Source organism: Globicephala melas, chromosome 8 (assembly GCF_963455315.2).
Source record: "Globicephala melas chromosome 8, mGloMel1.2, whole genome shotgun sequence".
NCBI classification, from domain to species: Eukaryota; Metazoa; Chordata; class Mammalia; order Artiodactyla; family Delphinidae; genus Globicephala; species Globicephala melas.
Window position 1 is genome coordinate 68,978,864 of NC_083321.1, and position 27,098 is coordinate 69,005,961.

Genomic DNA, 27,098 nt, shown 5'->3' on the forward strand with positions numbered 1-27,098 from the left:
CTGCTTGTGACTGAATTGTTGAGAGGACTCTGATGTGGTCACTCAGATGACTATTCATAGCTTCTCTATATGGGAGACAGTATATTCTCCTATATATGAATGTGTCCATTTTATTTTAAAAGGCCACTTCCTAAATTTATGAGTTAGCCTAAACAGAATTCTACAGTCCTTTGATGCTCAGGAGAAGCTTGAGTTGCGTTCATGAGAACTTGAGTTCTGGGGATTTACTGGTCATTTTAAGGAAAAGGAATGGGAAAAGAAAAGCAGAGAGGGATGCTCAAGTATAATCTCTTATTGAAAGGTGCAGTGGAGGCTGTTTGTAAGGTCCGAGGCTGTGACTGGTTGTACTTTTCAATGGAATTATTACCCTTTCAATATTAGAAGTACTTCTCATTTTTTATCTATAGATAAAATTGTAGTAATGTGGTTGATGGAGCTGTTCATGTGGTTGATGTTCTAACTGAAGAAGAGAGATGTAAATCTAATGACTTCTTCACATGATCTTCATTTTGTGTCATCCCCACCCTCGTCTGTTTACTTTTTCAGACAAGTAAGCCCACAGTTGAAAATGATTTTGAAACTAAGAAGCTCAGAGAATGCCTTGTTCATCTCCAAGATCTAGCCAAAGACAATCAGGAAAACATTGGTACTGCAGGCAGGAGAAACTGTGATGATAATCAGCTCCTTTCAGAAGATAGTAATGCCCAGCAAAGTGGTAAGATAATTGCATTTTATTGTACTGATTATCCTGATGATGATTCTTTATTTTAACCTCCTGCAACTTGCCGGTTGAAGAAGTTTGTTTCGTTAACAGATTTGTATTGTGCCTAACTTTGTCTTTGACTTGATAGGGGAGCATCAGGACAAAGAACTGGGTGGGAAATCCTCAAAACCACCTGTAGCAAAAGTTAAAGGTGGATTGGACTTGAACCAACATGAACTTAGTGCCATACAAGAGGTAGAATCACCAGCAAGTGGCAGAACTTCTATACTAGGTAAACAGATGGTTTGATAAAATATGATTTTTTAATATTTGCCAGTTTTCTACAGTTTTTTCAGGATGCTAAATATTTTGTTGTTGAGGAAACTTAGACTATGAGTACTCATGAAGGGGAAAAAATGGTTTCTACAAACAGTATTTAAAATGTGGACTTAAAGAAATATATCATTAGGTAACTAGTTTCTTTATATATGAGGAAAAGCAATTGATAGTAGACAAAAATTCTTTGCTATCCATTATTCTGACACTTTTGCTTCCCTCTGCTTCCTTTCTAAACCAGTTTCTCTAGGATATAACCCAGTTTTTTCTGTTCTGCCTTGCTGCTCTTTCACTTCAGTACCTTCACTGCTCTTTTCCTGTATCTTTCACAGGATAATCATGGTGCTTAAGACCCTGGCTTTAAGAGCAGTTGTAACATGTATGTTTCTTCACTGTACTTCTTCCTAGATTCAATTATCTAGAAAAATTCCTCCCTGCGATCCTTAGTAAATAGCCCTATTTTCATTTTATAATTATTTCTAGATTCAGACTCAACCAGATAATTCTCTTGATCAAATCTATCAAAGCAAATTCTTTTTTTTTTTTTTGCGGTACACGGGCCCCTCACCGCCGTGGCCTCTTCCATTGCGGAGCACAGGCTCCGGACGCACAGGCCCAGCAGTCATGGCCCACAGGCCCAGCCGCTCCACGGCATGCGGGATCCTCCCGGACCGGGGCACGAACCTGCATCCCCCGCATTGGCAGGTGGACTCCCAACCACTGCGCCACCAGAGAAGCCCAAAGCAAATTCTTTTTTAAGGGGGAAAATAACTTTGTCAGTAGAAAGGTACTTAGAAATGTAATGTTAATATTAGCTATTTTGGTCTTAAAGCCATAAAATATTGTACCTTTGTTTCGGGCTAAAAGAGTTTAAGAAAGTAGAGATTCAGAATAACTCTTAAGAATCATTCCCCTTTTTACTTTCTGCTTATGTCTTATGGAAATTATAACAAAGTAATGATTCTATTTATTACTAGGCTTTGGAAGCTTTTCTTCATTTTGCACTATTTGGTAAACACAACTGTTCAGGAATTGATTGGTGCTTTCCCTAACTCAGAATGAGCATTGGGAAATTCCGACCATTGATTCCTATAATTTAATGAGTTGTGTATGAGACTGCAAAAATAGCCTATCTAAAAGGGAAAGCTATATATTCCCTCACCTCCATCTCCTTATCCTTCAGGCTTTTTTCAATGAAAAGAACCCAGATGTAAGTCTTGACTGTTTCCTTGTCTATACCTCTGCGACACCTACAGAGTACCAGTTCTTCTCAGTTCTAGTTGATCAACTCTGGAATCTCTCCATTTGTTTCTATTCCCACTACCACTCTTTTAATTCAGGCTGTCATTTCTTTCTTGAAGGGCTGCTACAACTCCCCATGTCTCCCTGTTTCCAGTCTAGCATTACTCTCATTCATTTTCCCATGGTGTACTCAGAGTAATCTGCCTCTATTGCTCCATGTTTAAATTCTTCATTCGTTTCCCTTTGACTGGAGGAATAAGTCTAAATGAAGTCTTAAGTCCCTAGCTTCACCCACAAGGCCCTTCATGGTCTCACTCCCTCCCTTCAGGGGTGAGGTAAGTGCCACTTGTGTGGCATAAACTTTCCATGAGCTGTCAGGCATCCCTCTCATGTGCTCTTTGGGAGCTTTCATCATAGCCTTCATCACACTTCTTTGGGTAATACTTTTAGTCAAAATATTATAGGCAAATAGTGCTAAAAGGTTACAACATGAAACAGCATTTCTTTCTGCCCCTACACCCCCCCCCACCCCTTGATGCTACTCACCAGACACAGTCACTTTTCAAGTCTCCTAGGTGTTTCTTCTTGTATTTACTTCTGTAGTTGGCAATGGATTTTAGCAAAAATTAGGCCAAATATTAAACACTGCTAAAATAATTTGAGATCACATCATTTTCTCTGTTTGTGAGAACATCTTTTAGTGCGATATTGGATGATACATTCTTAACAAGGTTATTGTTGTCCCCAAAGGGGATGAAAATTGCTTCTCAGGGAGATGAAAAAGTCTTACTCTTTATGTACCAAAGCACAAATGTACATAAAAAGATATACAGTACTAAAAAAAAAAAGATACACAGTATATATAGTTATTAAGTTTCATGGAGTTAGGAGGCAATTAGGAAAAAAGTCTTGAAAGGGCTCCTTAGGTGGGTGATGATAAAGTTAATATTGAGAAACACTGAGCTATAATATTCCAATTTTCTTCTCTGTATTCTACTTATTTTTTTTTGGCTTCGCTGGGTCTTAATCTTTTTTTTTTAGTTGTGGCCTGTGGACTCCTTAGTTGCAGCATGCAAACTCTTAGTTGTGGCATGCATGCAGGATCTAGTTCCCTGATCGGAGATCTAACCCAGACCCCCTGCATTGGGAGCATGGAGTCCTACCCACTGGACCACTAGGGAAGTCCCTGTAGTCTTATTTCTTCCCTATAGTCTTATTTCTTTAGGCTTTACTTTCTGGGAGAATTTTCTCAGCTTTTTCTTGTAACATTTCTTAGGAATTTTTATTTGGCTCTCAAAGTATAGTTTCTAAAAGCTTGGCCTCCTTTCTGGTATTTTCTTTTTGTAGCATCCTGCTCTTGTTTCATGGATGCAAAATACTGCCTACTTTGAATATTTATAGGTTTTTGCTTGTTTGGGGTCCTGTATTATCTCTGTTTGTCTGGGTTCTTCCTTTTTTTTCTCTGTCTGAAATTTTAGAGGCTTTTCTCTAATATCTTGCATATTTGAGCGGAACACTGAATGGCTAATTGGAAATTCTATAGGTGGGGACCTTATTTACTTCTGGATTTCACTGGAAAATGTGGCTTTTCCTTGAGGACCCTCAGCTTAGTATCTGTGGTTCTTTCCCCTGAGCAATTTACAGTTTAGTTTCTCCAAAGAAAGATCCTCCAAGTTTGATACAAGCCTGGCTGTTGCTCTTATGGAGCCAGACCTGGGGGGATCTGAGTCGAGGGTGCAAACTTTCTTTTAGTACCTCTGATTTCCTTATGGCATTCTTTTTCTTCCCTCCACCCTTGCCCCTTTCAGTGCCTGATCCCCCTAAATTCAGAGTGTATTGGATTCATGTAGTTGTGGCCAAGTGGTTAAGACGATAGACTAGAAATCCATTGGGGTTTCCCCACACAGGTCCAAATCCTGTCAACTACTGCACCTTTCCCCTTAGAAAGGTAATCCTTTGACACTTTACCAGTTTGAGAGTCTGCTATAAATTTGATTGCAGAGTGTATAGGATTCAGTTTCTCTAGAGGATAAGCCTTTAGTCTTCTCTGGGGATGATGTTGAGAGATAGGAATCTCAGGTGATGGGAGGGATCTTTTCCATGTACATGTTTTTAAACATTCTCCTGTTTTCAGTTCCCTGATTCACACCTTCCTTTTGTAATACCTCTTGCCTTTAATTCCCAAATTTTTCTGGGGTTCTGCACAGTAAATTAGCTTCTACTTCTGAGTGTCTCCCACTCCTTCCTTTGTTTCATAAGTGTTTATTTCAGTGATTAGTACTTTGATAATCACCCTCAGGTAAACACCATCCAGGTCAGGAACTGGAATGTTAGAGAACTCCATAAACTCTTCCCTCGTACTCTCACAATTACTCTTCCTCCTCTTCTCCCCAGGGTAAACCCCTATCTTGATCTCTAATACCACAGATTAGCTGTAGCTGTTTTTGAACTTTATGTTATGAATGCATATTATTCCTTATAAAACTTAATGGTTAATAATTTTTCCAGGCATTTTTCCTGTGATTAGTCAGTACTGAAGCATTTTCTATCATTAGGAAGTAGGAGTTTCGTTAAAAACTTAGTAAAATTGAATTGAAATAATTAAAGGCTGTGTGAAAGTCAAGCAGTTACTATTTTCTTGCTACACTGATTAAGTCTTTAAGAGTTTAGGTTTTTACCCATAATCTAAATTGTCATTTTAGTTTTAACTAGAAACGTAAGTGGAAATCCAGTGAGTCAATTTTTTTTCCCTCCCAGGTAAACCAGACTTTTACCAAGACAGAGACCCACTGAGGGTCTCAGTAAGCCGAGAACAGAGTTTTCTTGGGAGCCCCCTGGACTGTGATCCATTTGGTCATCTTCACCCAGTTGTCCAGGAGAGCATCTGTGGTGATGCCTCTGATAAAGCAGGTAAGAGAGAAAGAAGTTGAAACTGGAATTGCTGTGCATAAGAATATGTGGACAAAAGATAGTTATTGTAGTGTTATTTGTAATGAAAAATGGTAAATAACTTCAGTGAAACTGCAGTTTTGTGAAGGTGTTAAAAATGAGGGGAGAAAAGTCTGTGTTCATGCATTTGAAAACTGTCTGGAATAAGAATCACCAAAGTTTAGGTATGGGTTAATCTTTGTTGGAGGTTGGGTTTCACACTTCTATTTCATATGTTTACATAATGTGAAATTATTTTTCCATAAGAAGCCTATATTATTTCTGTACACAAAAAGTTGAATGAGGGAAGTGAAGTTTATTTAGAGAATAATTAATTACACTTTTAAATTGTTTCACTAAATAAGTAAGTGTTAGTAGGAGGTATGTAAGGGTATGAGGTTTTTACAGTTGGCAAACTCTACACATTTTGTGTTTAAGCCTATTTGTAACAATCCACATTTAATTAAATACTACTGAGTATTATCTTTTAAAAGTTCTATCTGTGGCATTCTAAACGAGCTATTTTATGTTTAGTTTTAAATATTTGGAAAGTATTAAGGAACAAGTTACAAGGAAAAAACTTTAAATCACTTAATTCTGCCACCCAGACAACTGATGTTAATTTTCTCGCTTTTGAATTTGTGCATATTTATAACAAGCTATTTTATATGTATAATATTGACCCTGCAAAGCATAGTTCCAGTACTGCTTCATTAGTTCTAAAGCACCTTTTAAGTAGTTGCCTTTTCTAACCAGATTTCTTTTTATTTTAGCTGTCACATATACTTGGATAATTGTTATCTTAGTTGTATCTAGAGTTTAATACAATGAGAGATGAGCAAGACCTATTTTCTTTTTGAGGGTTTGTAGAAAAATTGACTTTAGCTTCTCCTTTTTTGATTGGAGATTGAAATAACTACAAAATATAATTTCCAATGAATTGTAGTTTTTGACATTTTAAAATAAAAACCATTACCATTTTTTTAGATTTAGCCAGTGAATACTTGCATTCCTTTTTATTCTACCTGTCAATGTCCTCTAGCCAAAGACTACCAAGAACACACATGTAATTGAAGAAAGCTGGGTGCTTTGACTTGTAGTGAGGGAGAATGCACACTATGGGGAACCATGAGGCCAATGAATTAGTGAGAGGGTATTAGAAGGGACTTACTATAAGATTTGGGCTTTATTAGGTGATTTTGAGGAGGGTTTAAGTATTTTGAAATAGGGCTTTGTTTGTTAGTATTGGATATTATCAGGAAGCCAGGGTGATCCTGTTACTGGATACCTACAAAATTCTTCCCTAAGAGGTAGGAATAATGGAGTTAGGCTAAGTAAAGCTGTACTTGATTAAGCAGCAGTCACTCATGTTAGCCAGGATAAGGAGATGATAGGTCATTTTTTTTTTTTTTTTTTTCCGGTACGCGGGCTTCTCACTGTTGTGGCCTCTCCCGTTGCGGAGCACAGGCTCCGGACGCGCAGGCTCAGTGGCCATGGCTCACGGGCCCAGCTGCTCCGCAGCATGTGGTATCTTCCCAGACCAGGGCACGAACCCGTGTCCCCTGCATCGGCAGGTGGACTCTCAACCACTGTGCCACCAGGGAAGCCCTTCGATAGGTCATTTTAGTGGTTTGGACGGTATTCATGGTTTTGTCTATGTTCAGACATGTTCAGACTTTTCTCCCCTCATTTAACACCTTCACAAAACTGCAGTTTCACTGAAGTTTATTTAACTCTGACCTTACTTCTTTCCCTTATTTTTATTTTTCAATTCTTATCACTACCCAAGTGCTACTGGTCACCTCCTGGTCACCCTCCTCTGGGGGAATCTTCTTTGGTTTGTTACAGATAATAACAGTTATAAGACTGTGATTACGAAATGGTGAACCCGTAATTTCTCATCTCACAACTAGCTTTTGAAATGAGCTGCTTAAGAAAAAATAAAAACTCACTATAAAGTTTCACCATCTCTTACTTTCTTCACTTAAAATTTTAGTGTGTAAAGAAGCAACCAAATAACAGTTTAGGGCTTCCCTGGTGGCGCAGTGGTTGAGAGTCCACCTGCCGATGGAGGGGACACTGGTTCGTGCCCCGGTCTGGGAAGATCCCACATGCCGCGGAGCGGCTAGGCCCATGAGCCATGGCCGCTGAGCCTGCGCATCCGGAGCCTGTGCTCCGCAACGGGAGAGGCCACAACAGTGAGAGGCCCACGTACCGCAAAAAAAAAAAAAAAAAAAACAGTTTAATGGTTAAATCAGTTGTAGCACAGTAATATATTTTTAATTGAACTAGGAGAGGGTAAAAAATTGTATTTAAAAACAAATTAAATTTAAATATAATATTTGATATTTGCTGTTTTTACTTTACTATCCATAATATAGATATCATTTTATGAATAAATATATGTATCTACACACAGATACATATGTGTGCATGTGTATGTGTCCTGGGTTACCTCTTGGAAAATATTTCTTACACAAACATCTAAGAAACATACTTTTAATGTTCATGATCTCTTTTAATAATATCATGGGGATAATGAGACAGAAATTTTAGTTTATATGTGGCAGAGCAGTTTTAATTTTATTCTGTTTCAGAGCCACAGATGACTATATGCCTTGGCCGGCTTTCTCACAAATGTTGACTATTGGGAGTAAGAGAAAAACTAACTCAGAATACCCGGATTACTAATAGTGAGACAGAAAGTATAATTTTTACGTATTTTTAATATGTCAAGTGTAATTAGGAATGATAATTCATAATAAAAGCAGTGTATGCTCATTGTGATTTTAGACAGCACTGCAAGTTATAAAGAAGCAGAATTCCTCCTTGTCCTACCATTCTCAAGCAACCACTGGATGCACTTGGTGTTTTTGTCTTTTTTATGTGCATTTGTCTCACCTTTGAGATCACACTGTACTTATAATTGAATATTCTTCCTTCTTCAGTTAAAATTAATGACAAAAGCGTTTCCCATTATACTGGCTCTTTTCTAAAGGGTTTTATTCATAGAATAATAATGACAACTACAGTTTTCCATGAAAAATTACATTGTGCTAACTATAAATTTTTTTTAATTAGTTAATTTATTTTGTTTATTTTTGGCTGCATTGGGTCTTCGTTGCTGCGCGCGGGCTTTCTCTAGTTGCGGCGAGTGGGGGCTACTCTTCGTTGCAGTGTGCGGGCTTCTCATCACGGTGGTTTCTCTTGTTGCAGAGCACGGGCTGTAGGCGCACAGGCTTCAGTAGTTGTGGCTCATGGGCTCTAGAGCGCAGGCTCAGTAGTTGTGGCACACGGGCTTAGTTGCTCCGAGGCATGTGGGATCTTCCCAGACCAGGGCTCGAACCCGTGTCCCCTGCATTGGCAGGTGGATTCTTAACCACTGTGCCACCAGGGAAGTCCTAAATGCTTTTAATGAATAATAATATGAGTTTTTTTTTTTCTTTTTGGTCTAAGATAAGGCAGCTCTACAAAGCAAAATATGAAAGAAAATTGTAGGAAAGCAGGAAATTATGCCCTCTGGTGCTAAAAATTTGATCTGTCATAATCCAGACCTTCCCCCTCCTTCCTCATTTTAGTCAAGGTCAGTGAGGCTGCGGTTGAGAGTCATGCAGTATTAAGTTATGCTGCAGAGGAAGAAGACCATACGTACCTGGGTCCAAATGTGAAGCCAGATGATAAGGTTAGTCATGTCTTGATGTGTACTGCATTGTTAGAGTTGCTTGGCTTCCTGTTGTCTTTTTAGTTTACAGAAGTTGTGGAATATTAAAGTCCATGTTCTCTGAGATCTGCTCTTACTGGAGTGGATCAGTGATGAAAACAGCCAAATCTGAGCATCAGAAGACCTCTTAGTCTACCTGATGCATGATCTCTATAGTTCTGAGAAGCAAAAGAATAATTTAAAACAATAAGGTGTGTGTGTGTGTGTGTGTGTGTGTGTGTGTGTGTGTGTATAAAGGTGACAGTGGATGACTGAGGACTTATTGATGGGGGAGTGAGAGTGGGCTGGGGGTGTGTGTATGAAAGGCTGATCAGTTCTGAGCAATGATGAAAAGGTTTTACTACGGACCTTTATAACTATGAAGGTTTCTACACTTGATCTGAGCTCAGAATAAATAACTGCTAATGTTGGTGATTTGGGTTTTTTCTAGATATTACTTCCTACATTGTGGCCTAATGTTCTCCTTAATTTTCAGGCTGAAACACAAATTTATCATGAGCCATTATCTTCAATAACTGTTTCTACTGGGAGCTTTTTAAGTTATGAAAACACAGATTTGAGCCTTACAGGTAAGAATATCAGAATGTTTATAAATAAATTGAAAGAGAAGCACCAGTTGCACTGCAGTACAGTGGTGAGAGCCAACATTGCTTTTCACAAGGTGCTGAGAGGGATTGTTCTTTAAATCTCAGAAGTAATCATGCCTTTAGAATATAGGACAGTATGACATGCTAATCGTGATTGAAGTCACGGGGCTGCAGACGCAGAGACACTCTGCTGATCTCCAGTAGCACGTTGAGGAGGGTCTGCTAATGTTGGTGGGAATCTACGGAGCACATTTCTTGGCTGCACTGATTCCTTGTGGATGTGTATTGCTATGCCTCTCTGCTAAAATCTGTCTCAAAGGAAGTACCCAGACACTAAATATTTTCATTAAACCCAATTTTCAGAGTCGTTTTCAGAGTCGTTTTCAGAGCTTGTGGACCAGAGGGAACAAGAGTCTCCCACCAGTAAAGAAGAGGAAACAAATGTTTTAAGTTCTGTAGTTCCTTCAACACAAGTTATTTATCAAAGACAGGACCCTCAGGACTCCCTTAAACCTCTTTTACCTGCATTGGAAACATTTACATCTGGTCAGACACACATTCAGCAGATGATAGACAAGTACATAAATGAAGCAATTTTGATGACTGAAAAAACAGACTTGCGGGGTAAAATTATTTGTGAACAAATACTTTCACGTAAACTAAGTGTTTTTAACTTTTAACCTTTCATCCTTTTTAGTTGAAAGTAGTGATTGAGCTTTGTGTTTTGATGGCTTGCTGTAGCAGTTATAACATGGAAACTGCTGAGGAGAGCACTTAGTGAGAGAGGGGCTTTGGAAACTGACTGAGACAGTGTAGAAGAGATGAGCAGATCTTCCTTCACCTTTGCAAAGTTAACTACAGTAGCTCAGTATTGCCAATACTGAGCACAAGAACTCAGAAATCAGACCTCTTGACCGTTTCCTAACTGTGAAACCACAGGCAGCTTACTCTTTTGTCTCTAGTGGAAGGAGGGGTGTTTGGGATAATGCACATAAAGTGCAGTGTCTGGCCTGTGGCAACACTCAGTACAGTGAGCTTTTCTTCTTTTTTTCAAATCATTGATTCTGAAATGAGCTAATTGAGAATAACAAAGCTTACTGTAACAAAGCAGTGACCATGATGGCATCTTACTCCTAACTAACCCCATAAAGACCTTGAGGCTAGTAGAAATGGAAACTTGCATTTGTCAAAGGTTCTGGTCAAACCACTGCCACCACCTGCCCCTTTTGTACATGAGAGATAATGGCAGGACTTAATTTGAAAGCACCTGCAGGTAATGAAAAAAATGCAAGTAATTTTGTTGAATTGGAGTTATCTTAAAATAACCTTTATGAGTATGTTCTTAGTACTACTTTTCTAGGCTTCATTTTTAAAATAAGTGTCCTTTTTCCTTAAAATTCCAACAGTTGACTTTGACTTTCCAGAACTGGAGCACAGTTTTCCAAATTTGCATCGTCAGCTGTTTAAACCCTTAGAACCACATCCAGATTTTGATTCGTCATCATCTTTCTCTGGGATTTCTCAAGACAGCAAAGACTTTTACCAGGTATAATAAAGTAGATGCTTCTTTGCAGTGAATTTCCAAAAACTGTCTTTTCTTCTGTTAGAACAGAACAATGCTTCTTAGCCTTGGCTGCCAATTAAAATCATCTGGTAAGCTTTTAGATACCAGTGCCCAGACTGTACCTCAGACCAGTTAAATCAGAATCCCTAGGAATGGTCAGATACAGTGATTATAATGCAGAACCAAGATTGAAAACAGGTGCATTAGAATTTTGTCCCAATAGTTTTATCTCCAGCTATGATGACCCATAAAAACTTGTCGGGCTTCCCTGCTGGCACAGTGGTTGAGAGTCCGCCTGCCGATGCAGGGGACACGGGTTTGCGCCCCGGTCCGGGAGGATCCCACGTGCCGCAGAGCGGCTGGGCCTGTGAGCCATGGCCGCTGAGCCTGCACATCCGGAGCCTGTGCTCCGCCACGGGAGAGGCCACAACAGTGAGAGGCCCGCAAAAAAAACAAAAAAAACTTGTCTTCAGGGTTTCGGGGGGTGGGGTTACTTTAATGGAATTCAGTCTTAAACAGTCAGGTAAACAGAATTTTGCAAAATTTAAAGTCTCTTCCTATACAATAAAGGAGCTAAGATTCAAACCTGGGTCTTTCTATTTCCAGGTAGCTCTGCATAGTTCCTGCTTATCAGAAAATGATATATTCTGAACATATTCTGAACTCGGTCTTGTTAATTCACAATTTGTTTTCTAAACAAAAAGTCTGTTTCATATTTACTAAAGTGAAAGAATTGGGTTTGAATAAGCAAGTGGTTTATGTGGTAGTAAAGTGGTAATTAAGGAAGAATAATATCAAAGAAACATAAAAGATTGATTCAACATAGTAAATACTAATATTTCAGCCTTTCCCGGTTGTCTTCCATCAGAGGTCACATTCCTCCTGTGAAAGCCTCCGTTCTAGTCTGTCACCCAAAAGTACAGCTTCTTTTACAGCACTGAGGACCAGCCTGCATTCTTCTCTTAACACCAGCGTGAACCAGCAGCCTGACCCTAACTGGGCTCATGAGGAAGCTCAGAGTTTTGCTACAGAAAATGTTATTGAAGGTATGTAGAAGTTCAAAAAAGTTAAAGCTCAGTAGTTTTTCATGGTTGTTTATTTATATCAGTTTTCCTTGGAAATTGTACCTAGTAGCTCTTGGTTTGTCTCCACTCCTCACCAGTTTCTCTGTATATTTATTTAAATAACAGAAGTAATATATAGTGTTTGCATTTTATTTTGATAAAAAAAAAAGTGCTGCCTCTTGCTCAACTTCCCTACCTCAACCCTTACAGTTATCAGTTTAAGTATCCTTCTAAAACTTTTTATACAAATTTTATATATATGCACACATCACAACATATATGAGATGCACATGCATGTTTAAGTCTTTCTGTTATAAAGTCAGTAGTCTGTTATGGGGGGGAAGCCCTTGTGTTTAATAGTCATAGTTCCTTTGTTAACTATTATAGCAGAAAATACATGGTGTGAGCAGTAGTTATTCGAATATCTCTGTGACATCCTTTAACTTTCTGTTCACGTCTATGTATATCAGTTTTCATTCCTAAAATTTTAAGTAACCTGACTTTATTATTTGCAGTGTTCTCAGCAACTATTAGAGACTGTATCTCTATCGAAGTTTTTACAACATATAATTATGATCAACTGATTTCTTATAGGGTCTGAACAATCTTTTCAACAACTTCTGCCAGAATTTTCTTCACAAGAAGGAAGCCAGCATGCTGACTTACCAAGTATTTTTAGCAGCATTGAAGCAAGAGATTCTTCCCAAGGGGTGGAAAATCAATACTCTTCCTCTGAACAGAATGAAATATTACAAAACAAGCAAAAAAGTGTTCATTTCCAGCTCTCTGTAGGAAATTTGCAAAGTTCAGTCTTCAGTTCATCTGGTGAGGCTAATGTATTTCATCAGTTAAATCTACAGCATAGCACTCCATGTGGTTCTGCCTCTAGTGAGTGCTCAGTAAAAGAAAGACTGGGCTTTGAAGAACTATCAGAAAGAGGAGTTGGTACAGTGTTACAAGGTCAAGGGCTCACTGATGATAAAGAAACCTGTGGCGTTTTAAATATAAATCCACAATTATGCGTAAGAACTTCAATTCAGACACCACATTCAGTCACTGTTCAGAATGAAAAATGTCTTGAGGATTCAACTACTGCAGAAACTCCAACAATCATAGGAAACCAAACTCAACAAGCACAGTCAGCGCTCTTTGTAAGCTCTGGATCCTTTTCACTACAGAACTCTATTCCAATCTGGGTAAGTGAAATCTGTGTTGTATGTAATTTTTGGTTTCATTTTCAGACTTTTTAAACAAAATTGCAAGAGATGCAACAGAGCTACTATATGAGATATAGTCAATCTCATAATCATTAGAAATCTCCAATGAAATAAGAAAGCAGATTTTTAAAATTTGACCTTCCTCTGAATTTTACAGATCTTCCCAGTTCGCATTTCTTTTCTCCAGCTTTCCTGAAAAATGGCGGCTCAGCCTATGCTTCAGCACATAGTGTTGAACTTCACTGTGCTGCACTGGATTAATCTACTTGGTTTCAGCTTACCTTCTAGTACTGTTTGTCCCTCCACAGATAAGCAAAAAATAAGCTGACTGACTTGGCAGCTTTTGGATTTTTTTTTTTTGTAAATTCTTGTTCAGTATTGAAAGGGTTTTTCCTTAATAAAGTGTGGTCTAGGGACTCCCCTGGTGGTCCATTCAGATAGGTAGGGGATACACACACTGTTCTGCACAGCCCCCAGTCAGCAGGCACTTGGCTCTGTAACCCACGGAGTAGTTTGTCTTCTCCATTATCCTTAGTTGAAGAACCTGTTCTTCTTCTTCCATAATGTACATATTTTTCACATTCTGAGTGTTTTTGAGGGTATGATTTTTGAATACTGTTTCCCTTTTAACTTTACTGTACAGGAGACAGAATGTGGCCATGGTATAATGGAAGAACCAGAACTTACATTGATAAGCAACAGTGATATCAGTATTGCTGAAATGGATTTTGCAAACTTAACTCTAGAAGAAAAGAGAGAAAATGAGGCAAAGAGCTCTTTTCAGGTAAATTTCATAGCTCTCATTTTATACAGCAACCCATAGTTGAGGATTAGGGAATAGAAAAGGATAGTTTTACTTAGCTTTCTACATGGCATTTCTTACATTAGAATCGTGTATGAATGTGCTCACAGTAGACAAGCTGACAATTGAACTTTCTAGAAAGGCAGTTCCAAAAGACCTAGGGTTTAGAATGGGTAAAGTTTAGAACCTTTGCTGTGAATCTGTACAGTGAGGTAAAGTGGTAAAGTCTGTGACTTTCTCACAATTAGGTGAGTGAATTTCTGCCTCTTCTGTCAGAAACACAAAACTCAGATTGTCCAGCTGCATCAGAACATCCTGTGGAGAAACCAGCTGTGTGTGCAGGTATGTATGCCCCGAGCATCAGATTAGTGAGCCCAGGGGCCAGCGGGGTTCCCCCTACTTGAGCAGAAACCCCACACATTTGTATATTGCTGACATATAGCCTCGATTTTTTTTTTTTTAAACAGAAACCCTTTCAAACTTTACAGCTACTCCAGGGAGCTTACAAGAAGCATTTATGAAAAGAAAAAAAGCATTTATGGAGAGATCCTCACAGAGACAGAAAGAAATAAGGAATAAAATTCGTGTCTCTGGAAGTTCTCAAACCAAAATAGTAAAGGAGAAACCCACAGGTATACTCTCCACATCAGTTTTCAAAGAGAATCTGGCATTACATATATATTAAATGACTTGTTCTCCGCTCAGGTTCATTTGTCAGTCACCTAAAGGGTGTGAACAAGGTTAGAGTGTCTCTTCCTGAAGACAGAAAGACTGCACAAGCCCATATGCACCAAAGGGCTATAAGGTATGTATGTGGATATATGAAGATCTATGAATTCACATAGCTTAAGTGTCTGTCTTTAATTCCATAAATTTCTTGCAGATTATACCATCAGTTACCTGAAGTGAAAAAGCAAAAGGAAGAGAAAGCAAAGCAAGACGCATATGCCCAGAACAGAGCAAGGGCAAAAGAATTTCATAAGGTGAGCAGCCACTCCCCCCCCTGCCAATTTTTCATGTCTAAGGCACATCAGAACTACAACTGATAAACGTTATTATTCCCTCCACAGAGAACATTAGAGAAACTTCGAGCCAAAAATATATGCTGACTTTCCACACAAAGTGTAAAGGGTTTTTTTTTTATTATGTGTAACACAAAGTTATTTAAGTCAATAAATTTTTAAGGAATTCCACACGTTCTGATTCTTTCCACTGCCAATCACCTTAGTTCCTCCAAACTCATAAATCTTCAACATAAAATAGCCCTAAAGAAGAGAGTAGACACTGGTTAAAGTTGGAAGATACTTAAATTACTTTCCCACATCACTAATCATGGGTATGAGTGGCTTGTATCTCCATCTGGAAAACATAGCACTATCAAGTTACTATTATATCCAGTGGAGAACTCAGTCTTTGGTCACAGCGTAAAGAGCTCCTGGATGTGGTCCCATCAGCCCTCTTTGAAATGACCTATAAAATTATTTTCTTTAATGTGTACATACCTTTCAAAAAGAAGTTATCATATGAGTCAGCCCTGTATAACAAATATAAAGATAAGGGTCCATTTTCAGAGGTGCTCATGTAAGCCAGCCTCCCCTCCTTTAGTAACCAGGCAACCTGTAATGTAATAAACTAAAAGCCCAGGATTAAACAAAGAACTCCAGCAATCTAGGCACAACTTGTTCAATATAATAGTCACTACCCATGTATCAGTATTGTAAAATCCAATTAGAAAAAAATGGCTTGTGTTCTATTTATACTGGAACAGTGCTGACCTAGGCAATGAAAATACAAGTTAAATAATAATAAAATGTTCCCAACAGGCTGAATGCTACAAAGTAGCAGAAATAAAACCTAGTGGGAAACTTTTTTTATGGTCATGTCCACAGCAAATGAGAAACTGCATTCTAAAAGCCTTGGTAATGACCATTAAAGCCTGACAAATAATTTGGTGTAAAATAAAAATAATTACTTACCACAATTCTTTTAGTTAAGCTTCTTTGATCTCCAATGAAATATGGACACACTTCAAAATTCCCCACCTACAGAAAACGATTGTAATGGCAACTGGGACTGATTAGGTTCCATTTTCATTCACACCTAAATTTAGCTGATTGTTTCCAAACATGCATGTTTCAGGCAACTTTTATCTTAGAGCTTTCATTTAAAATACAGCTTTATGTAAGATGGATGTTCAGAAAGGCTATTTTCATTCAGCCCATTCAGAGCAGTTGAACATTTTGCCATCATCATGACATCATACATTACTGGTAAATAGTAAAACAACTAATGGCCTTTTTAACGTCATAGTCTTTTTCATTAAATACAAGGGGAAAAAAATGAAATTAAAATCATACCTGTAATCTTTGGGATCCAATTTCCTCAAGTGATTTACTTTAGGACCCTAGAAATTAAATATAGCAAGTATGTTGCTATTTATCCCTTCATCTTTTCTAATACTGAAAAGCCTTGTTATATCCAATTTTTACTCATGAGCCTAGCAAAAAAAAAAAAAATGTTGCAGGTCTCATTGTCACCACCGCAATGAAATTACAGTGATGGAAGCAAAACCTGTGTTCTCAATGTAGCCACATTAACAATTTACGGGCACCATGAACAACAGTGCCCATTTTCAACTGTATGAGGCTTTATAAACATTTCTCTCAAGCTTATATATACACTGTGCAAAAGGCTTCTGCACTTGTGTAGAAGTTCTGCTGTTTTGCTAACAATGCTATCAATGAAGGAAAGCTACTAGAAGCAACAGAAATAGAAATCCTTACATGTTTAGGGTCAGGAGATGGAGCTGCCTGGTTCTGAATTTGACATCCTAGAAAAATAGTATTAGTTACTACTGAAGACTGTCAAACTGAACAGTATGAGAAACTATAGGAATACTGTATCAGTAGAAATACCAGGTCTAACATGCACAAAGCCAAGAAAACCAACGATGCCAAATACTGAATTTATATTGCACTGTCCTTTGAACACTCAGCAGGAACAAACTGCTGAATGCAGATACCATGCAGTGCAATTATGACTGAACCAGAAAAAACCCTCAACCTCAAGTTTGTAATGTTACTATCTGAGAAATATCTTCACACATCTCTAAAAATTTAAGTTCTTATAACGCGTTTATTTGTCATTCCAATGAGACAACTACATTAACTCCATTTTAAACTATAAACCTAGCCATTGCTACCTTTACCCTCTCTATACCTATAGAACTTCCATAGGAAACTATCCGATTATACATATTTACGTGTCAGTGCTGTCTCTTCATTTTTTCCAATTCTGTAAACACAAATATTACAGCAGTATTTTTGGCCGAAATCCTGATAATTGTTTTATACCTAATTAACTAGCAGTCACAACAGTAATGGAATGCTATACTCAAAATTTACATTCTTTTCAGAACTTCTGAATCCTTAATTTGAATAGAAATTAAATATTCCACTTACCTCTAAAAATGTATTAAGTTCAAATCATATTCACTCCTGCAAATAAAATATCAAATAAAAGATGGATACCATACTCATGTGATTAAAAATTAAAACCTCAATATATAACTTAAAATATTTAGATATTAAGCATACTCAGCTCTATCAGAATTAAGTTTTAGTTCATGTCTGTATCATTCAGCAGTTGAACGGTTAAATTCATCATCTGAACTGGAATGGTCCCCCCACTACCCCCGCACAAATTACACTGTCACTGATTAAAACTTACCTAAGCCATCACACCCTAGAACAGTACAGATCATTGGGATATGCCAATACCTAAGATAAAAAGTTCGTTAGGTTTTTCATAGTTTACTTGGCAGCTCTGTCTTGTAGTTCTTTCCCACAGATCTAACAGGTAGTTCTATGAGTAAAGGAAACCACACAGTTAATCTATGAGGCGTTTCCAACGATGTAGGTTTACAGAAAAAGCCCCATCGGGATAGACCTCAACCACTGCTTGCGTTTTAAAAAATATGAACAAGTCCACAAGAGAACAATTATTTGAAAGAGCTCCAGTCTCTTAGATGTGTTCAAAACTGTGCAGTAACAGACATCACAAAGGATGTTTTAAGAAATTTAAGGAAATCATCCCATGAATTAGTCACATGGTAGGTATTTTTACAATGCTTAGAAAAGATAGCATCATATTAACAGGTAAAAATATGCAAAGTACTTATTAGCTATTATACATGAACCAAACGAAGAGTTCCACATATAAATTTAAGCTTGATTTTAAGAACTTCATTACTGCAATGTATTTTGCCTATGCAATTCCCAGATTACTGCAAAATTTTTACTTTGAATTTTTGCCTTAATTTAAGAACTATATAAAGCATTTTCTCATTAGTTGATATCAATTATAAAAATACAGAAAAATGTTAATGTGGCTGATGTTCTGACGATTGGGGAATCGTTGAAGACAAATTGGGTGTATTTAATTAAACTTTGTATCATTCAGATTCATGAAATTTTGTGTCCTGTGTAGTCATTTCTAGCATTATACTTTTAAATCTTCTACCTCATTTTAGATTATGCATTCATTAAAAACACTGTAGGGACTTCCCTGGCGTACAGTGGTTAGGACTCCAATGCTTCCACTGCAGGTGGCATGGGTTCGATCCCTGGTCTGGGAACTAAGATCTGCAATCCACTCGGTGCAGCCAAAAATAAAAGAATGCACTGGCCAAACAAGTGTATGAAAAATATATCCCTTTTGCAAATCTAAATAACAAAGGTCAGATTAAATCAAAATTATAATTATTAAATCATTCAGCATATTAACATGCATAACATTAAATAAAATAATCTTTAGGAGCAACATTTCATCTCATTTAGGCCATAAGGTTTTTAAGAAAAAAGTTATTTGGGGATTCTTCACATCACGTGAGGGTGAATTAATAGCAGAACATAAATTTTGGTAAACCAAAATTTGAAGGGAAGGAAGAACTTGAAAACATACGACGTGTTTAGTAAACATGTTCAGTCCATATGTAATTAAGTATATAAAGAGTAGCACCATGGCCAGAAAATTTAAAAAATAAAAATAAAACTATTGGATAGTACAATTCCATAACAAAAAAACACCCAATCAAAAAATTGGCAGAAGACCTAAATAGACATTTCTCCAAAGAAAGCATACACATAGGCACATAAAAAGATGCTCATCATTACCGATTATTAGAAATGTAAATATAATGAAGTACTACCTCACACCAGTAAGAATGGCCATCATCAAAAAGTCTACAAATAATACATGCTGGAGAGGGTGTTGGAGAAAAAGGAACACCCCCCTACACTGTTGGTGGGAATGTAAACTGGTACAGCCAGTATGGAAGACAGTACGGCAGTTCCTCAAACTGAAAATAGAACTACCATATGATCTAGCAATCCCACTCCTGGGCATATATCCAGAGAAAAACATGGTTTGAGAGGATACATGCATTGCAATGCCGTTTACAGTAGCCAGGACGTGGAAGCAACCTAAATGTCCATCAAGAGATGGATAAAGATGTGGTACGTACGTATGTGTACACACACACACACACACAGTGGATTATTACTCGGATAAAGATGTGGTACACGTACGTACACACACACACACACACACACACACACACAGTGGATTATTACTCGGATAAAGATGTGGTACACGTACGTACACACACACACACACACACACACACCAATGGATTAGTACTCAGCCATGAAAAAGCATGAAATAATGCCATCTGCAGCAACATGGATGGACCTAGAGATTATCATACTAAGCAAAGTAAATCAAAAATAGAAATACAAATACCATAGGATATCACTTCTTTGTGGAATCTAAAACCACACAAATGAACACATCTATGAAACAAACAGCCTCATAGAGAACACACTTGTGTTTGCCAAGGAGGGGGATGTGGGGGAAGGATGGACTGGGAGTCTGGGATTAACAGATGCAAACTACTTATATATGTAAGTACAGATAAACAAGGTCTTACTACATAACACAGGGAACTATATTCAATATCCTGTGATAAATCATAATAGAAATATATGTATAACTGAGTCTCTGTTGCACAGCAAAAACTAATATTGTAGATCAACTATACTTCAATAAACTTAAAAAATATTGTATAGGGGTGCGGGGAGATTAAAAATATGTTGTGTATGCTTGAAGCAGGAATATCCAAGATTCTGACTACAACTGCCTAATTTATAGTTCTGGGACCCTTTCATTCAAGCGAAGTGAAACTGGCACAATGTCACTATAAAGCATGTCAATCCTGAGATTCATTTTCTGAAATTACATTATGAACAGAAATTTAAAATTGGCAAAAATGCCTTTCAATAATGAAACCTATGGAGGTTTTAAATTCTGACAATTTATCACATTTACACAAATTGGACCCAAACTCACCTAAAGCATAAGACATACCTTTTTAGATTATCCAGACACTCTGATCAAGATAAAAAAGCCTAAAAAAAGAAGCCATCTTTGTTTCATGTCAACGTTAAAATTAGAGTACTAAATCAATACAGCTGATAATTTAAAAGCTTAAGATATGAGGGAAATTATCAGCTCTATAGTCCTGGAAGCAATCTTTATGTTTATCAATACACCCCCATCACTTGACTCTCTTAGGTATCATGTTCCTTCTTATCTGTATCAAAACTCATACTGAACAATGAGCTCTGGGTTGCAAAAGAGGATTTATTTGTGCACCTGTCTAGAAGTCTTTGTCCACAAATTAAACAAAAACAAACACAAGTGCTATGGTAAAATGAAGTATATAGAGTCGCATAATCTGCAACATACAGTGGTGATGAAAATGATAGTTGAAATATTATAGGTAGTTTTTAGGAAAAGAAAATATTAAGTTCTTATTACATTAATAGGCATTTCACACTAAATTTCTCTGAAAAAAATAAAAATGGAGTTGCAGGTACTCTAAGGAGAATTATCATTAGTGGTTATTGCAACTAAGATTTTCTTTTCAGGATTACAATCTTATTTCTTTGATTCAAAGCTCAAATGGCACCTTTAAGTTCTCTTACCCAGAAATACACCACCATATGCAAAAACAGGACGTTGTTTATTTTTGGGGGAAGTGATTATATCTGCTGTAACAGCCTCAATGTTTTTTCTACATAATCCCACTGTTTTAATTATTTTTCTTATAATTACTACTTCAGGAGTTTTATAAATTTGTTTATTCTTTTTATTTTCTTACAAGGTTCTTTTTTATCATAAGGCTGGCATATGTATTCACATTTATCATCTTTTCTTTCTATAAAGTTCCTTTTTCTCTATTCTGTTTACCTTGTCTGGTAGTCATAATCCTATCTATTTTCAGGCCATTCTGTCCTCTGTCCAGTGTTTTTTGGATTTTGATGCTCTCTTTTTAGGCAATGCAGCTTCTTCAGTATATTCCTCTTGTTCCAAATATACATTCTTCTTCTTTGGTATTTCAGAACTTATTATGAAATAATTATCCTCCTGCATAAGAAATAACAATACTAAGCAATAACTGAAACTTTACCGCGTTAGTAATTACATATAACTAAACTCTAGGTTACTTAAAATAACCTGGATACTACATCTGGATGTTAAAAATCCAAATTAACTTCTGCTGCTTTTCTCATCTGATATCCTAGTAGCAACACCACACATGAAAACTTACAATAGTATTGTTTTTACTGATATAGTATTGATAATTCATGTTCTCACCAATTATCCATAAAATTCTTATTTTTATTCTTGCATTTCCTGCACCAAGGGCACTGAACCTTTCAAAACTTAAATACAGATAGTAACACAACAGGATAAAATTCTCCCTTTGTCAACAGCTGTCCTCCCAAAATGAAGTGGGATAAAATTGTCACTTACCACCAATTTAATATCACATTCATCATGTTCAAGATTTGTTGCAATCTCCTCCTCTGCTCTGCAATATTAAAAGCATATCACTCAATGTATATATATAACTGATTCAATTTTGTTATAAAGCAGAAACTAACATACCATGTAAAGCAATTATACTCCAATAGTTTAAAAAGAAGTGTATCACTCAGATGACAAATCTTTTATAACCCAATGAGTAGTATACTGTCATGACACACAACTGAAACAGCAATACCAGTTAAGTCTATTAATATTTTATCTGTGTTCACATCACTATTAAATCAAAGTATAAACAAACTGATAGCATATGGACCAACATTAAAATTTAAAAGCACTTAATCTTATAAAACCTATGTCCAAAATTATTCCAATCCATGATAGAACTTACGCTGACTCTTCAATAGGAGAGATAGATCCATCATCATCCAAGTATCTGTATCTACGACTATCAAAGTCTTCTTTTTCTAAATCTTCACCAACGTTCATTTGTTTCAAGGATTCCTTGAGATGGTATTCATACTTCAGTTTTTCAAGGTAGTTAAAAAATCCTCTTGCCACTGCTTGCTATGTACCAAAAACACCGTATTTTAAGTCAAGGACTTAAAAAAAATTTCTTCCACTCAGCAAATGCCTATGTTCCTAAATGACAAGGATCCCCATAACAAGGTCCTTAGTGATCTTGATTTAACTACTCTGCCATATGGAGATCACGTGTATCAATTCACTGTTCTACCTAGCAAGTTATCAAAGTTAGTACCAAGAAAAACAAGCATAAATCTTGTATCGTTTGGGCATTACTTAAGATATTTTTTAATGCAGAGAACTGTCTATTTTAATCACCTTAAAACATAAAGAGGTTAATGAGTATTAATCCTTTCCAATAAATCAGGTTCTAGAACAAGTGACTACAAATTATGCAATCACTTATCTCAAATATTTCAGAGTCTACTGCTAAGTACTGGCGTTATTTGTCTGGTAATTCTGTCAGAAATTGAAATATCTGAACAAAATGAAATCCTAAAGCCACTGAACATGAAAGGCAGGTGTGGGTTTCACTTCGGTTACTATAAAACAACTGGGCATTTGAGTTTTGGGAATGGTGTTTACAGCCCTGACACGATAAGATCAAGGTATAAAATCAGCCTTAGAGCACTTCATATACAGGTACATTCACCCTGTGTTACCAGTGCAAGATTCCACCCAGAAGTCCAAGTGAACTTTGAGCTGAAGGAGGGGGATGGCATTTAAGCGGCAGTATAGTCAGTATAGAGAAGTATTATAAAAGTTGAAGACTGTATGTTCCAGGTACATCTAAATCCTAAAAGCGACCAACAACTCATTTCAGACATTTTAAGCTATGTGCATCAGCATATATAAAGACTCACCTCAAAGGTTAAAATTTTTCTCCAAGGTAATCGTTTTCTTCCATTTTCTGATTCTAAAAATGGGAAGCCAGATCCTTTGTCTTTAAATTGTTTCTTATTTATTTGTGAGCTTCTAGTGTTTCTCCTTCCTTTTGGTCTTCCCCTTGATCTTCCCGTTGGCTTGTATTTCCTCTTTTTACGTTTCTTTTTTTTGAATCTTTCAAAAATAGCTTTTAAAGTCAATGGTCTTGGCTCTATAGATGAGTCACTAGATGAATCTCTTGCTTGAGTACTTTCAGGTGTGTGAACAAATTTTCTAATAGGGTTTCTTTGCCTCCTTTTAGGTGGGATAGGAACACACTGAGTTTTAAATAAGCTGCTACCAGAGGAAGAGTTATCACTAGAAAACAGGGAAAGAGTAATTGTACCCTCTTATATTACTGTTTATTACCAGTAATATACTTTTCTTTTACAAATCAAAGCAGAAAAACATGTTCAAAGTAATTTTTTAAAAGATGGGCTCAGTACTAGCCAATCACTTAGCTCTGACCACTCTACCACAAGTGGCCCATAATGCCATGTGCCATAGCACTTAGCCAAAAAATCATCTTCCTTTATGTAAGTTCCACAAAGGCAGCCTTGTTCACTGCTAGAGGCTAAACTAAGACAAAGCCTCCTCTAAATAAAACAAGAGTATCGTAGCGGAGAGATGTAGTGAGTATACTAGAAATGCTCATTTGTTTTCCCAGTGAGATCAACAACAATTAGGACTAGATACCTCTCATCATATACATAAGCCAGCATCCCTGATAACGTGGAATATAGGAACAAGTTGATTTTAAAACAAGATTCCCTACTGATATCCATTTTCTTCTTATAAAATGAGGATGATTTAATGAGGAAGATAGCAGTTTGGCCCGGAGAATATACTCCTGTTTCCCTGAGTTAACGATGTGTCCCACGAATATAAGTAGTTAAAACTTCAAAGGCCTGTGCAAACCAGGTTTTCCTTTTCTGTTCTAATGCATGAAAATTACCATTACCACCACTCATTATCTACAATGATTTATGCTTTCCCGGTAATTCAAATACAGTAAAATTACCATCTAGTCTCTTTTCCAGAAAAATCTGGTGATTGTTATTTAAAAAAAAGAAAGCACTTACCTTTGATTCTCAATTTCCACAGCTGAGTCAGATGCCGTTGCATAGTTGATAGAATCCATTCCTGGTATGTGTTTTCCAAGCCCCTCTCAAATTTGTTGTCAATTGTCCTTTGATTTAAACAGATTTCTGACCATACAAAATTCAGTAAATGTGATGTTGTTTCCCTGAATAAATGCAAACAGCTAGTATCAGAGTAATGAAAATGTTGATGTCATTGTGACAATTATGTAAATTAATTACACATAAATTAAGGCAATAATCACATACAAGGCTTTTAATATTTTCATGTAGGAACTGTCATTTCAGGTCTATCCTAAAATCTAGAGATTTTATTCACAAGTTCTCTTTCAGTTTTGCCTCCTTAATCTATCCAATGTTAGATTCCAGAAGAGTATTGTAATTTCCAACGAAAGTATCATACAGCTTTCCGCAACAGTAAAAAATGTAATTTTACCCTTAGCCATACAACGGCCAAAAAGCCATTTTTCAACATCAGTTGGGAACTAGTATGAAAATCTTTTGCATACAAAGGCAGAAGGTGGAGTATGGCCTCAGTATACCCGGGAAAATAATCAGCAGGACTTAACTACCTCTATCCAAACTCCTGGTCTGGAATTTGCTGTTAATGGGTACTAATACAAAAGTTCTGAATTCTCAAACTTTTCGATGAAAGGCTTACAAATAATAATAAAAAAAAGACAAAGAGCACTGTTGTAATCTCCTTAGATACAATAGTTTGGACAAAATTTAAAAAAAAGATAATGTCTAATTTTACTTTTCCATCTCCCTTATCGGGGATGCCATCATTCTTCCTATTTGTATATTGTTCTTAGTCTTTAGCATTCTTGGCAATGACAAATGAGCAACGATGAAAGAAATCCTACAAGAATATACTTCGAACATAGGAAGCCAATAAGGTCACAGAGCTCTCAGATTCGCAAAATATCCAACGGACTCCTGGTAATTTCATGATGTTCTATCGTAGTTTTCTAAAATGCAAAATCTAAGAAATAAGTCACGAAATAACTGCCCAAAAAGAAATTCAACAAGTGGATCCAATGGCACTGATAGTATACTTGAGATTAAAAAAAAAAAAATCAGAGCGTATTATCAAAATTAAAGTTGACTCAAAACCTCTTTTTCGGAAACTAGAAAGCATTCCTACGAAGTGTGGCTTCCTATTCCGAGATTCTGCGAGAAGCACATGGCAATAGTGCTCTTCACTGGCTCTAACAATTCCCCTTCAGCACTTTGTGCGATTCTGGGGCGAGCGTCTCCAGGAAGCGCCTAACCTCGTACAAGAAGAACGGCGTCAGCAATGGTTACCTCGCACTTAACCCCTATTAATTCAGAAAATGTGTATTGTATGTACCACATTTTTAACATCTACATGCCAGACAACGGACCACGCCCATGCTATAATCGTGTACTGTGGGCCGCAGTAAAGCCACTAGGCCCGAAGTCCACAAAAACCACGAGCCCTCCGCCTTCGGGGACTGACTTCCGCGGCTGGACCCCGATATGCCACGCAGGGGCCTGGGAAAAGCTACAAGAGGAAACCCTCCCCCGCCCACAAGGCCCGGAAGCCCCCGTCCTCTTTCCTACCCGTCGAGAGGGCAGACAGCTTGCACCAACCAGCGCCGGCTCGGCATGGGCCTCAGCTGCGTACCAGATACCCGCCACCCCTCCCTAGGAAGTCCGCATTCAGCAACCTCCGGAATCCCCCCTCACTCCAACAACTTAAGAACCACCAACCTCCATTACCGCGCTAGAGAAAAGGATGGGCGGGCTGCGTGCCCCAGCTAATAGGGAGACCGAAGTCTCGCGATAACAATTTGACTCCAGGAAGAAAGTGAGAGGTGGGAAGTGGCGACCCGCGGGGCGCCATTTTGATCTCCGTGAGAGGAGGAGCGATTTCGAGTGGGCAGGGTCTGATCTCCCGGATCCAGAGGAGGCGGAGTTGACTGAGGCAAGATCGGGTTTCAGGTGTCGGCTTCCCTCACGGATTAGGTAAGTGGAGTAGACAAGAATGTTTCGGTAAACTACAAGAAATAAATTGTGGGGTCAGGTGAACGGAATGACTGTGAGCTGCAAGGAAACAGGCACTCCACCTGCTTTGCTTCCAGTGGTCTCGCCTTGGCTGAGCTGTCCTCTGACTTCCCAAAATCTGATCTCGAGTGTGTGTGGGGGTGTGCGTGTGTGTACGGTGCCAGGTGTGTTTTGTCATATTATGTCTACTTCTGCCTTCAGAAATCTGCTCTGCGTTAAATTGTAAGACGATCATGCTTTGACCGAGACTCAAAATGTGTAACCTTTGTACTGGAAGCCAGTGTTACCCGTAGTACATCCAGGTCCCCTCTCCCCTTCGGACTTTTGTTAACTACTCTTTCACTCAGAGCTAAGTGTCAGCCTCCCAGGGGTTGGTTAACATATCACAAGAGATACCAGCGGCGAATTTTTTTGTTTGTTTTCTCCCTTAGTTCCCTGAATGATTAATGAATGTTAAGATAAAA

General features: G+C 37.6%; 3 protein-coding genes and 11 non-coding genes across 23 annotated transcripts in view; 5 read left to right on the top strand and 9 right to left on the bottom strand.

The window, feature by feature from the left end:
- CEP295 (centrosomal protein 295) overlaps nt 1–15,357 on the top strand; it is a 48,590-nt gene extending 33,233 nt beyond the window's left edge. For 5 of the 10 annotated variants that reach the window (XM_060303911.1, XM_060303918.1, XM_060303917.1 and 2 more), the window contains 14 exons: nt 547–715; nt 852–995; nt 5,039–5,191; nt 8,788–8,891; nt 9,406–9,499; nt 10,924–11,063; nt 11,926–12,127; nt 12,740–13,341; nt 14,006–14,146; nt 14,413–14,506; nt 14,632–14,796; nt 14,870–14,969; nt 15,048–15,147; nt 15,235–15,357. In XM_060303911.1, the coding sequence (XP_060159894.1) occupies nt 547–715; nt 852–995; nt 5,039–5,191; nt 8,788–8,891; nt 9,406–9,499; nt 10,924–11,063; nt 11,926–12,127; nt 12,740–13,341; nt 14,006–14,146; nt 14,413–14,506; nt 14,632–14,796; nt 14,870–14,969; nt 15,048–15,147; nt 15,235–15,273 (2,247 nt within the window). In that variant the 3' untranslated portion in view covers nt 15,274–15,357. Of the gene's footprint in view, nt 1–546; nt 716–851; nt 996–5,038; nt 5,192–8,787; nt 8,892–9,405; nt 9,500–9,880; nt 10,142–10,923; nt 11,064–11,925; nt 12,128–12,739; nt 13,342–14,005; nt 14,147–14,412; nt 14,507–14,631; nt 14,797–14,869; nt 14,970–15,047; nt 15,148–15,234 lie in introns of all 10 variants that reach the window. The other 5 variants (XM_060303921.1, XM_060303914.2, XM_060303915.1 and 2 more) reach the window with 5 other exon arrangements.
- On the top strand, nt 4,128–4,209 carry TRNAS-AGA (transfer RNA serine (anticodon AGA)). Its single transcript has one exon. It is a non-coding gene; the product is annotated as a tRNA-Ser (tRNA).
- LOC115867555 (small nucleolar RNA U2-19) lies at nt 9,015–9,094 on the top strand. Its single transcript, XR_004045186.1, has one exon. It is a non-coding gene; the product is annotated as a small nucleolar RNA U2-19 (small nucleolar RNA).
- On the top strand, nt 9,249–9,318 carry LOC115867554 (small nucleolar RNA U2-30). The gene has a single exon (XR_004045185.1). It is a non-coding gene; the product is annotated as a small nucleolar RNA U2-30 (small nucleolar RNA).
- TAF1D (TATA-box binding protein associated factor, RNA polymerase I subunit D) lies at nt 13,142–26,330 on the bottom strand. Its single transcript, XM_070046176.1, is given in 10 exon segments — nt 13,142–16,568; nt 16,948–16,994; nt 17,626–17,661; nt 21,476–21,527; nt 21,530–21,652; nt 22,043–22,100; nt 22,446–22,621; nt 23,443–23,821; nt 24,586–24,749; nt 26,191–26,330. Coding segments are annotated over 7 exon segments (864 nt in total). The 5' UTR covers nt 24,645–24,749; nt 26,191–26,330; the 3' UTR covers nt 13,142–16,568; nt 16,948–16,994; nt 17,626–17,644.
- Nucleotides 15,510–15,636, bottom strand: LOC115867550 (small nucleolar RNA SNORA25). The gene has a single exon (XR_004045181.1). It is a non-coding gene; the product is annotated as a small nucleolar RNA SNORA25 (small nucleolar RNA).
- LOC115867552 (small nucleolar RNA SNORA32) lies at nt 15,973–16,093 on the bottom strand. The gene has a single exon (XR_004045183.1). It is a non-coding gene; the product is annotated as a small nucleolar RNA SNORA32 (small nucleolar RNA).
- On the bottom strand, nt 16,353–16,424 carry LOC115867561 (small nucleolar RNA Z40). Its single transcript, XR_004045191.1, has one exon. It is a non-coding gene; the product is annotated as a small nucleolar RNA Z40 (small nucleolar RNA).
- Nucleotides 16,678–16,812, bottom strand: LOC115867551 (small nucleolar RNA SNORA1). The gene has a single exon (XR_004045182.1). It is a non-coding gene; the product is annotated as a small nucleolar RNA SNORA1 (small nucleolar RNA).
- On the bottom strand, nt 17,060–17,197 carry LOC115867562 (small nucleolar RNA SNORA8). The gene has a single exon (XR_004045192.1). It is a non-coding gene; the product is annotated as a small nucleolar RNA SNORA8 (small nucleolar RNA).
- On the bottom strand, nt 17,765–17,836 carry LOC115867557 (small nucleolar RNA SNORD5). Its single transcript, XR_004045188.1, has one exon. It is a non-coding gene; the product is annotated as a small nucleolar RNA SNORD5 (small nucleolar RNA).
- LOC115867553 (small nucleolar RNA SNORA18) lies at nt 17,988–18,118 on the bottom strand. The gene has a single exon (XR_004045184.1). It is a non-coding gene; the product is annotated as a small nucleolar RNA SNORA18 (small nucleolar RNA).
- On the bottom strand, nt 20,802–20,928 carry LOC115867556 (small nucleolar RNA SNORA40). Its single transcript, XR_004045187.1, has one exon. It is a non-coding gene; the product is annotated as a small nucleolar RNA SNORA40 (small nucleolar RNA).
- A 136-nt stretch (nt 26,331–26,466) lies between the features above and the next one.
- The window catches only part of C8H11orf54 (chromosome 8 C11orf54 homolog), a 28,545-nt gene continuing 27,913 nt past the window's right edge, over nt 26,467–27,098 (top strand). The window contains exon 1 of the mRNA XM_030883773.3: nt 26,467–26,595. The gene's annotated coding sequence lies outside the window, so the exon portion shown is untranslated. The remainder of the gene's footprint in view (nt 26,596–27,098) is intronic.